Source organism: Pelophylax lessonae (genome assembly GCF_965119305.1).
Source record: "Pelophylax lessonae genome assembly, chromosome: 1".
Classification (NCBI taxonomy): domain Eukaryota; kingdom Metazoa; phylum Chordata; class Amphibia; order Anura; family Ranidae; genus Pelophylax; species Pelophylax lessonae.
The window spans coordinates 480,474,846-480,486,918 of NC_138768.1; the positions used below are offsets into that span (position 1 = coordinate 480,474,846).

Consider the following 12,073-nt stretch of genomic DNA (forward strand, 5'->3'; position numbering starts at 1 on the left):
AATCCCCTCCCCCAACACACTACAATCCCCTCCATCCCCCCCACGCTACAAACCCCTCCCTCCCCCCCACGCTACAATCCCCTCCCTCCCCCCACGCTTCAATCCCCTCCCTCCCCCATACACTGTAGAACCCCCTCCCCATACACTACAATCCCCTCCCTCCCCCCATACACTGCAATCCCCTCCCTCCCCCCCCACACCACAATCCCCTCCCTCCCCCATACACTACAATCTGATCCACTGTCGCAACATTATTATATATATATATATATATATATATATATATATATATATGTTTTTGAATAAAGTGTGGGAGAATTAGAACTCCAGGCAGAGATGTGTGTGCGTGTGTGTATATATCTATACATATAAAGTCCAAGTGTCTCTGCGTCCAGTCCCTGTGTCCGTGGGATTGCGCTACTCCGCATGTGCCCCACAGACAGCCGTTGGGACTTGGAGCGCAGAGACTTCGGCGGCCGGTGTCCTGTCGGATAATGCCTCCCATCCAAAAATGCATCTGACGGACTGCGCATGCATGGTAAATGATGTCACTCCAGCTGACTGCTCCGCTCAGCTGGGGTTGACGTCATTATTGCGCGTGCGCAGTCCGTCAGATGCATTTTTCAAAGGGAGACAGTGCGGGAAGAATAATTATAGCGAACAGCTGACTGAGAGGAGGCGGGGAGGCATTATTCGACAGGACAGCGGCCGTGTAATCTGTTCTAAGTATACTAAATAATAATAATAAAAAATAAATGATAAGAAATTAAGAAATACAAAATATAACGAAATCCTAAAGATACATATTAAAAACCAAATCTGAAATATTAGTATTAAAATATATATATATATATATATATATATATATATATATATATATATATATTTAATATATAAATGGAAGAATTAAAAAAATATATATATATAGCTCCTTTTCTAAGTATACTAAATAGAAAAAAAAATGTATATATATAGAGCTCCTTCTGTTCTAAGTATACTAAATAATCTATACATATAAAGTACAAGTGTCTCTGCGTCCAGTCCCTGTGTCCGTGGGATTGCGCTACTGCGCATGTGCCCCACGGACAGACGTTGGGCCTTGGAGCGCAGAGACTTCGGGCGGCCGGGCAAAACTGTTGAAGCGGCGGGTGTGCGCTCGCGTGGAATTACTGCTAAGTCTGTTTTTACAAATGTTTGACCACATATGTTCTAGCGCCCGTTAATTTAACGGGCTTAATGTCTAGTGTTGGTATAATAGACATTATTATGCGATGGTGTACTGTTAAATAAATGTAGGGATGGCATACATGTAACAACACTCTATGGCATACACAAAACACTCTATGGCATATACATAAAAAGTACAATAAAGTGCTCACGTGCTCAGTGCTGTAAATAAATAATTCATAAATAATGGTGATCTCCTATTTGGGTGAGAAGTGGATAAATTAATAAAGTGCTATATTTTATACTGTGAAGCAGTGAATATCTACTGATTGGTAGGTGCAACTGTGCTGTAGATAATAGTCAAATAAAAATGTTTGAAAAATAATTGTGATATTACTATCAAATGAATATACTAAAATGATCAAAAATGAATAGATGATGAAAAGTGCTGATGCGAAAATTGTCCAAATTACATAGTTACATAGTAGACGAGGTTGAATAAAGACAATCGTCCATCCAGTTCAACCTGTGTAGGTGTGTGTGGCTGTAATCATCTCACATAGCCCTGAATGTTCTGATCCTTGAGATGTACGTCTAAGAGTCTTTTGAAAGCCACCATACTTCCCGCAGAAACCACCTCTTGTGGTAGAGAATTCCACAATCTTGTAGCCCTCACAGTAAAGAACCCCCCACGTTGCCTGAGGTTACAACGCTTCTCCTCTAATCACATTGTATGCCCTCGAGTCCTCGTGCAATCCCTTCGATTGAACAGCTTTTTTTCTAAGCTGAGATCCCCATTGAGATATTTGTAAATTGCTATCATGTCCCCCCTCAGGCGTCTATTCTCCAGGGAGAATAAATCAAGCGATTGCAGAAGCTCTTCATAATTAAGGTCCTCCAATCCCCTAATCAGTTTAGTTGCCCTTCTCTGGACTCTCTCCAGCTCCAACACATCCCTCCTGAGGACTGGCGACCAGAACTGGACAGAATACTCCAGATGCGGTCGGACCAGAGTTTTATAAAGTGGAAGGATTATAGTCTTATCTCTGGAATACATCCCTTTCTTTATGCATGCTAATATTCTGCTGGCTTTGGCAGCTGCTGCTTGACATTGCATGCTATTGCCTAATCTATCATCAACCAAGACTCCCAGATCTTTCTCCATTTTTGATTCCCCCAAGGGTTCCCCTCCTAACGTGTATTGTGATTTTATGTTTTTAGTCCCCAAGTGCAAAACCTTACACTTCTCAACATTAAATCTCATTTGCCATGTCGTTGCCCACTCCGTTATTTTGTCCAGGTCATTCTGTAGGATACCTGCTTCATGCTGTGAAGTTATTGCCCTGGCCAATTTTGTGTCATCTGCAAAAACTGATATCGAACTACTGACCCCGACCTCAATGCTGTTTATGAATAATTGGTCCCAGGACTGAGCCTTGGGGGACCCCACTTTCTACCTCAGACCAGTCTGAGTATGCGCTGTTTTAATATTATATTAAATATATTATAGTCTTTATAAAGTGCTGGTGAAGTTCCCAAATGGTAATGAAAAAGGAAACTAAAAGACGTGGGTGAGGCGGTGATGGTTAGGCTAAATTCTTACTTGGCTGTGCTCTATGCGGTGATGCACTGCCCCTATAAGAATTGCACTCACCGCAATGCTTTCCCCTTGAAAGGGGTAGCAGGCTCTGCACAGCAATAGAGTTGGTCCAGGAGATCCTGCGGATATTCTTATATTGGTTCCAGTCCGGCTATACCTCTGGTACTGGTCCTGGTGTATCTAGGTGTCTCCACGCTAACCCTCTGATTTGGTGTCTCTGAGGTGCTCATACGTTGTTCATACGTTGCCCCAAAAGAAGAGTAAACTGACCATAGTGAACTGATCAGCACTTTTCATCATCTATTAATTTTTGATCATTTTAGTATATTCATTTGATAGTAATATCACAATTATTTTTCAAACATTTTTGACTATTTATTATCTACAGCACAGTTGCACCTACCAATCCGTAGATATTCACTGCTTCACAGTATAAAATATAGCACTTTATTAATTTATCCACTTCTCACCCAAATAGGAGATCACTATTATTTATTAATTATTTACAGCACATGAGCACTTTTTTGTACTTTTTATTGTACTTTTTATGTATATGCCATAGAGCGGGCATCAGGAGCTCCATCAGGACCGCCGCCATCAGCTGCTGGATTTATTCCCTGTCTCTGCAGCTGTCATTAGCAGAGCAGGGCGGATGGCTGGAAGCGGGACTGAGACTGGGGGCGGGACCGGCATTTCAGGCTGGAGGTGATTGGCTGCTGGGAGGCGGAAGGTGATTGGCTGCTGGGAGGCGGGAGGTGATTGGCTGGGAGGCACACAGTCGGCTGCCTCTATGCATGCGGCGCTGCTGTTCCTCTGTCTTCCTCGAGATTGTCCCGCCTCCTGCTCTCCGCTCTGTGTAAGGTAGGAGAGTGAAGGGAGGACAGGGCTGTGAAGTTGTGAAGGATGATTGGGGAGCAGGGGTCATTTGCAGGGGGGGGTAGTGTGGTGTGTGGGGATTCATGTAAAGGGGAGCAATGCTGTGGGGGTGATATGTTAAGAGGGTAGTGGTGTGTGTTGATGTAAAGGGGGGCAGTGCTATGGGGGTGCGTGTTAACAGGGCAGTGCTGTGTATGTGTGTGATGCAAAGGGGCAGTTCTGCGGAGGTGATATAAGGGGGCAGTGGTGTGTGTGTGTGTGGGGGGGGGGGTGATGTAAAGAGAGACAGTGCTGTGAGGGGGATGTTAAAGGGACAGTGCTGTTGGGGGGATATGTAAGAGGGACAGTGCTGATGGGGGGGATATATGAAGGGGGCAGTGCTGTGGGGGGGATATGTGAGGGGGGCAGTGCTGTGTGGGGAGGTGAAGGGGGCAGTGCTGTGGGGTGGATAATAGGGGGGCAGTGCTGTGGGGGGAGGTAAAGGGGGCATTGCTATGGGGGGATATGAATGGGGCAGTGCTGCAGGAGTGATATGTGAAGGGGGCAGTGGTGTGGGGGGATGTGAGAGGGACAGTGCTGTTGGGGGGATATGTGAAGGGGGCAGTGCTGTGGGGGGATATTAGGGGGGCAGTGCTGTGGGGGGAGGTAAAGGGGGCAGTGCTGTGGGGGGGATATGAATGGGGCAGTGCAGCAGGAGTGATATGTGAAGGGAGGCAGTGCTGTGGGTTGGGAGTTATGAAAGGGACCGCGCTTTGGGGGGTGATATGTGAAGGGGACAGTGGTGTGTGTGTGGGGGGTAATATGTGAAGGGGACAGTGGTGTGTGTGTGGGGGGTGGTGATGTGAAGGGGGACAGTGCTGTGTGTGTGTGTGTGTGTGTGTGTGTGTGTGTGTGGGGGGGGGGGGGGGTGGTGATGTGAACGGGGACAGTGCTGTGTGTGTGTGTGTGAGGGGGGGGGGTGGTGATGTGAATGGGGACAGTGCTGTGTGTGTGTGGGGGGTGGTGATGTGAAGGGGGACAGTGCTGTGTGTGTGTGTGGGGGGGGGGGTGGTGATGTGAAGGGGACAGTGGTGATGTGAAGGGGGACAGTGCTGTGAGTGGTGATGTGAAGGGGGATAAGCAGGTGCACAGAAAACGTGCAGGGGTACAATTGACTCTTAAATGCAATGAAATACAAGGTGCGGTTTCCCACACATGGAAATTGCATGGTACATACGCGCCATGCAGTTTCCATGCAACAGCGTTTTTAAAAAGGTACCAAGGCCTTTTCCCAGCAGAAAACGCAGACACAACAGCCCATTCAAATGAATGGGCTGTCGTGCCTGCACACCTGGGCTGTGATGTAAAGAATCTGAGTCATCACGCAAAAATGCAATCTGGACCTCTGCTGGAAGAAAATTTTACTAATCGGACCTCCATGAATTTTAATTCAATACCCCTGCCATAGAGTGTTTTGTATATGCCATAGAGTGTTGTTACATGTATGCCATCCCTCAGGAGGGATGTGTTGGAGCTGGAGAGAGTCCAGAGAAGGGCAACTAAACTGATTAGGGGATTGGAGGACCTTAATTATGAAGAGCGTCTTCAATCCCTTGATTTATTCTCCCTGGAGAGGGGACATGATAGCAATTTATAAATACGTCAATGGTTAGCTCCGCATAGAAAAAAAGCTATTCAGTTGAAAGGATTGCATGAGGACTCAAGGGCATACAATGCGATTAGAGGAGAAGCGTTTTAACCTCAGGCAACGCGGGGGGTTCTTTACTGTTAGGGCTACAAGATTGTGGAATTCTCTACCACAAGAGGTGGTTTCTGCGGGAAGTATGGTTGCTTTCAAAAGACTCTTAGACGTACATCTCAAGGATCAGAACATTCAGGGGTATGAGAGATGATTACGGCCACACACACCTACACAGGTTTAACTGGATGGACTATTGTCTTTATTTAACCTCACCTACTATGTAACTATGTTTTTGCTTTTTTTTTTTTTTCTGGCGTGTTAAATCTTTCACTTTGATGTTATAATTTGCCCTGAGTAAATGCAGCTGGATAAAACAAAAGCTGTGTATGTCCTAGTTTCAGGCTGCAAAGCAACAAAATGTGATTATTATAAAAGGGGGGTTATTCTTTTCTATACCCACTGTATATGTGTGAAGCGCTGCTTAAATTAATGGTGCTATAAAAGTACTCATAATAAATAATTGTTAAAAACCCCTGTCAGTGGTATATGGTTTGTCTCAACCCCCTAGTTTCCACTTTTGCTGCACAGCTTGATTTGTTGGAAAATAGCAGAATTAACAGGTAAAACAACTTATCCTAGATGAATCCTAACGAAAGACTGCAACATATGTCATATGTCATTTTTTTTATTTTGCTTTTAGTAACACTTTAAGGAAGTAGTAGGGAATCTGTTACAGAGAGTGTTACCTGTAGCAGACCGCTCTGATGGATGCAGTCATTTCTTAATGCTACTTCTAGTTCTAGAATAATAAGGTGGGTGCTAGGTACTGAGTCACTGCCCCCTGCATGCTATCAGTAAGAATGACTGTTTCCATAATTTTTAAATTGGAAGTAAGTGTCTAAATGTGAAATCTAATTTTTCTCCTCTGTCCTTTTCAGGCTTAGAGAGAGGCACCAGGATATTCTGCGACAGAAACTTTTCAAGCTCAAGCAAGAACAGGGTGTTGAAAGCGAGCCTTTGTTCCCTATTGTAAAGCAAGAGCCATGTTCTCCATGTGAAAGGTTAATTTAAATTTGTCTTGTATGGTGTTTAATTGTGTTCTGTTTTCATAAATACTCCTAAGGCTCCATGCGCACTCGCTTAAAAATCGCTGCTACTACAGGAGTTTTGTGTTCTGCCGGTAGAAGCAGCTAATGTTATCCTATATGTCCATGCACATTAGGACGATTACAGGCATATTTTGAGCTCAAGGTTTAGAGGCAGGAAAAAAAAAACCCTTCTGTTTTGCGTTTCTGATTAAAGTTTACGGACAGAAAAAACACAAAACTCTCCTAAACTCTACTTTTTTTAATCCCAGTGTGCATGGAGCCTTAAAATCTAGACACTAGACTGGCCAGTCTAGTCATCTGATAGATCTGCAAGTAAATACATATTTTTAAAGCTGCAAATTGTGCATTCGGTAACCATTCACTACAGGTAAATCTTTCAGGTGCATGTATTTTAAATAACAGCTATTTACCAGCAATGAATTTTTGGCGAAGGTCACATTGTCTGCTTTAGAACTATGCCCCCAATATTTTCCTCATTGTTGTCTACTGCCATTTTCCAGTGAACTAAAGTAGTGTGGGCAAACATTATCACAGAAGGAAAGGATTCTAATCCTGTGCTCTTCAACCTAATCATCCATTAGGTGGGTAAGGTTTACTAGGTACAGCTGCTCTGCCAAAGAGATTACCAACATGGTCTGAGCTGCAATCTTCAATGGAAGATAAGAAGGGAAAAAACAAGGGAAACTCTCCCCTAGTGTGAAACCTCCTTTTATTACTGAATGACTGCTCCGCAACGTGCTTCTGCCTGCATCCTGCAGGTCTTAGCCAAGGGCTGCTGCAGGAGATGGGATGGATACACTCAGTCGCTGAAATCTATGAAGGTGCAGTGAGGAATCTGAGGCGGTTTTGAACTCCAGACCAGTGTTCCAAGGGGGTCACAGAGCACAAGTCTGTGTACTCCAACTTGGTGTGGCATGCCTGAAGAAGGAGTTTACTCCCTCAGAATCTAGTTTCAGTATCCACAGCAATTTGGAATACACAAACTTGTGTTCCATGACCCCCTCTGCACTTTGGTCCAGTGTTCACAGCCTCCCCGGGTTCCTCACCGCACCGCAATAGACTTCAGTGACTGTCTCTGTCCCGATTCCTGCAGCAGCCCTTGGCTCAAACCTGCAAACAAAAGCACATTGTGGAGCAGCCATTCAGCTTAGATGGATGTGATCACTGGCTGCTTTTACACTGTGACAGGCGTGTCATTTTACTGGAACCTAGTGAGTGCATCTTAAACAATCTTTTATATAAAAAAAAAAAAGAGGAGGTTTTACACTAGGAGAGTGCTTCCCTTGTTTTTTTCCTTCTTATCCTAAAGTAGTATGGGTACTGTATAAACAAGGGGCTATCCTACACTTACTCTAGCTTTTTTATTATTATTATACAGGATTTATATTGTGCCAACAGTTTACTTAGCACTTACAAAATAAAGGGGGTTAGTACAATTACAATACAGTTAGATACATAAGAAATAGGAGGGCCCTGCTCATGGAGCTTACAATTTAAAGGGGGAAAGGGGGGGGGGGTGGTACAAAAGGCAATAGCACCTGATTGAGGTGACTCAAGTACAGTTCTTAGGTGGAGGTGGGGTAGGCTTCCCTGAAAAAAATTGTTTTCAAGGGTCACCCAAAGGTGGACAGGGTAGGAGCTGACCAGACATACTGGGGCAGGGAGTTATAGAGAATGGGAGAAGCTCTGGAGAAGTCCTGGAGACGAGCGAGGGAGGAGATAACAAGGGAGCAAGAGAGCAGGAGGACTTGGGAGGATCAGAGAGGACTATTTGGGCACTATCTGCAGATGAGGTTGGTGATATAGCTGGGGCTGATGTTGTGGATGGCCTTGTATGTTGTGGTTAGTATTTTGAATTTTATACCAGTAGGTAGGGGAAGCCAGAGAAGAGATTGGCAGAGAGGGGCAGCAGTCACAGATCGGATAGTAAGGTGTATTAGTCTAGCAACACCATTCCTAATAATCTGAAGGGGATAGCCTGTGTAAAGAAAGGCCAGTGAGGGGGACATTGCAGCAGTCAAGGCCAGAAATTACCAAGGAAAAAATAAGTTGTCTTGTGGTGGTGTTAGTCAGGAAGGAATGAATTCTAGAAATGTTACAGAGGTTAAGGCAGCAAGATTTAGCCAGTGATTGGATGCGGGGGCTGAAGGAGAGGTCAGAGTCTAGGATTACACCTAGCACACTGGCATGTGTGGAGGGACCAATGGTTGTGCCATTGATATCAAATAGTAAAGTCATGGGGAGGGGATCGGGGAGGAGGAAATATTACAAGCTCAGTTTTAGAAAGATTGCATTTGAGGTGTGACTTCCATACTGATATGTCGCTCAGTAAATTTTTGATACGTGAGCAGATTGAGGGGGTGGGTTGATTCGAGAGATAGATCTGGCTGGGTGTCATCAGCATAGAGGTTGTATTGGAAGCCATGGGTTATCAGCTGGCCCATGGAAGAGGTACAGAGTGAGAATAGGAGGGGCCCGAAGACGGAGCCTTAGGGTACTCCAAGAGGAAGAGGAGCGAAGGAGATGGTGTTGTATGTGACGCTGAGATGGGTAGGAGAACAAGAAAAGAGCAGTGTCACGGAGGCCAAGGGAGTAGAGTTTATCGAGGAGAAGTCGGTGGGCAAAGGCGGCAGAAAGGTCTAAGAGTATGAGTACTGGCCTTTGGTTTTAACAGTTAGTGGGTCATTGGTTTTAGTAGGGCAGTTTCAGTGGAATGTTGTAGGGGGAAGCTGGACTGCTACATAGTCGTAAGGTTGAAAAAAGACACCAGTTTATTCAGCTCAACCTACCTGTGTATATGTGTTTACTGTATGTGATCGAGAAGGTTGTTGTCAGTGAGGTAGCAACTCAGTTGTGGAAAAGGCTTTCACAAAGCTTGGAGGCAAACGGGAGCAGGGAGGTGGGTCTTAAATTATTTAAACAGCTGAGGTCCAGTGCGGGTTTTTAAGTATGGGGGTAACCAGTGCATGTTTGAGCAGGGAGTGAAAGGTGCTGGAGGTAGAGCTGAAACAACGAATCGATTGATCGACAACTAATCGATTATCAAAATAGTTGTCAACTATTTTCGTAATCGATTAATCGGTCAGCCGATTAGTTATCCTGCATTCAGAATGGATTATTTGTTTACATATCAGAAAATACAGTGCAACGCACATACAGCTTAGTACACTGTCCATACATGTATGTAGATGGCAGGGAACTTGTGAATGTGTGAGGAGCAATGCCTCATGGGATATGTAGTCCTGGGCAAGAGAAGGAAGCAAGTGATTCTAAAGGCAGAGTTTTTTTTTTTTACCTTGCTATAGGGACACTCTATACAGTACTATACTTTGCTGCTTCCTATACGGGCACTTTGAAGGCAGGAGGGGCCAGACTCTGTCTCAGAGTGGATTGAATATCCAACTATATAGCTGGATATTTATATTTACCACTGCATATAGATATTCAAGAATATTAATTAAATTATACACCAACCTTTTTTTGTTTTTTTGTTTTTGAGGTTTTTATCCGATTAGTCGATTAATCAAAACAATAATCGGCCAACTAATCGATTATGAAAATAATCGTTAGTTGCAGCCCTAGCTGGAGGAGATGGAGAGGTTGAAAATGTGGGTTAGAGAGTTTAGGATAGCGCAGGAAGGTGGTCTCAGTAATTGTTAGGAAGCAGGATCTAGGGGACAGGTGGTGATGTGAGCCGTGAAAAGGATTTTGGCAACTTCCTCAGTGATAACAGGGTGAAGGAGAAAAGTATTGAGTGTGGTGTTGGACCTGGTGTGTTGGTTGGGGGAGAAAGCTGGATGCTGGGTATCTCAACACATGTCGATTTTGTTTTTGAAATACAAGACAGAACATTGAGGCACTTAGGACTTTCATGGTACGGTATGAACTACACAGTACTGTTGTTTAAAGTTGCAAATGTTTATTACAACAATTCAATTTAAAATTCACCCAAAAAAGTGGGGGACAAAAATTAAAAGAACAGAGCAAACATGTTAATAGTCCAAGAGGACATAACCCGATTCTAGCAAAACCTAACTTCCTCTAACACAGATTGGGCAATTAATGAGATATCCTCCAAAACATGGGGGGTCTCAATCAATATAGTTCCAGTCTTTCACATTTCTCAGGAGGCCCACGTCTTCAGGAGTTGTATTCGTGAGGAATGTGATCTATGGGAAAAAAAAAACAGTAATCTACAGAAAGCAAAAAAGAAACATATTGGAATCATGTATAAGTGCTAGAGACACACATGTATAAGCTATTGATAGGTCGCTAGAAAGCAGCCATAAATACAAAAAAGATCCTAGAAAATTCCCAAACTGTGCCAGAGAACCATATAAACATGGCAAAGCCATACTCACCAGAGGGCCCACATCAGAAGCAAATGGAACCGTGACGCCAAATGGCAGTCTCCTGGGCGAGTGCGGGAACCAGGTGAACAATAGGTAATGGTAAATACTAAAAAGGATAGAAGGTACATAGTATTGTATTATAAAGAGACTCCAAGTCTACATAATTTGGGGTTACAGTGAACATGCCACCCCCTCAAATATTTATGCTATTATATTACCAAGTAATACGCTCCTACAGAGTTTAAACAGTAAGCTAGCATTGAACGGTCATACGGCGGTAGGAAGTAAACCAGAAAACAGAGGACAGGTTCTCATAAATGATGTATATGAACAATTGAACCTAAGGAATTTAGATACAATTCATTTAGAGAAGCTAAAGCTTCGAATCATTGAGTAAATTAACAGATTTCTGAATAATACAGAAAGAGGGGCCTCACCTTGCACTAGTTCACTGTGGCTCATAATAAATGGTGGGGAGATTTTGATCCACACAGATCGTAAATAGAGTAGCGAACCAAAAAAAAAAGCATATAGGAAGTCTGGTCTATAGGAAAGGAGAAGCAGACACCCAATATTAACCTAACAATATATATAAATAATTTTTAGGTGATTCTCTAATGCCAGTCAATGCTTGGGGGAGTGGAAATACTTCACCTTAAAAGAGCTAAATAACCAAACAGCCATTCGAAATAATGCAGACATCCACATTAGCTAGGGCGGACAGCATGGTTGAGGTAATACTGCTCAAACATCCAAGAGGAATAGGCATCTAATGGAAAAGCGAGAGCACCAAGATTCTAGGACCTCCTCAGAAAAAAGGGTATCGCTATATAAGAAATCAAAAAGCTGATATAAAACACTCACCCATAAACTGTCTCTAATAAATAAACCGAAAACACCACCGCCGGCCATCCATGCTGGACAGGAGGTAATGACCTTCCATTAAATAGCCACCTGGGTCCTGTCCGATTAGTCAGTCATCAGCGTGCTGCTGCACCTCCCAACGCAGTCAAAGTGTCCAACCACACCATCTAGGGGATGGAGAGGAGAAAGCAGCAGCTGGAAAAGGAGATCTCACACTCGCCCAGAGGAAAACCTCTCACGGTCCGCACATAAACTAAGAAACACCAGTAAGGCATGACCATACCATATCCACACACAGGAGGGCCAGTAAAAGGAAAATTACATCAGGGTCAACAGGAAAGAAGAAAAGAAAATACACTCAAAACATATAATACAAATATACATTTATGAACAATATAAATTATTTTAAACAAAGCTTGGAAAT

At 43.7% G+C, this 12,073-nt stretch overlaps 1 protein-coding gene across 1 annotated transcript in view; it reads left to right on the top strand.

Annotated features, from left to right (window-relative positions):
• CACTIN (cactin, spliceosome C complex subunit) overlaps nt 1–12,073 on the top strand; it is a 473,103-nt gene that overhangs the window by 330,371 nt on the left and 130,659 nt on the right. The window contains exon 8 of the mRNA XM_082243969.1: nt 6,263–6,385. Within this exon, the coding sequence (XP_082100095.1) occupies nt 6,263–6,385 (123 nt within the window). The remainder of the gene's footprint in view (nt 1–6,262; nt 6,386–12,073) is intronic.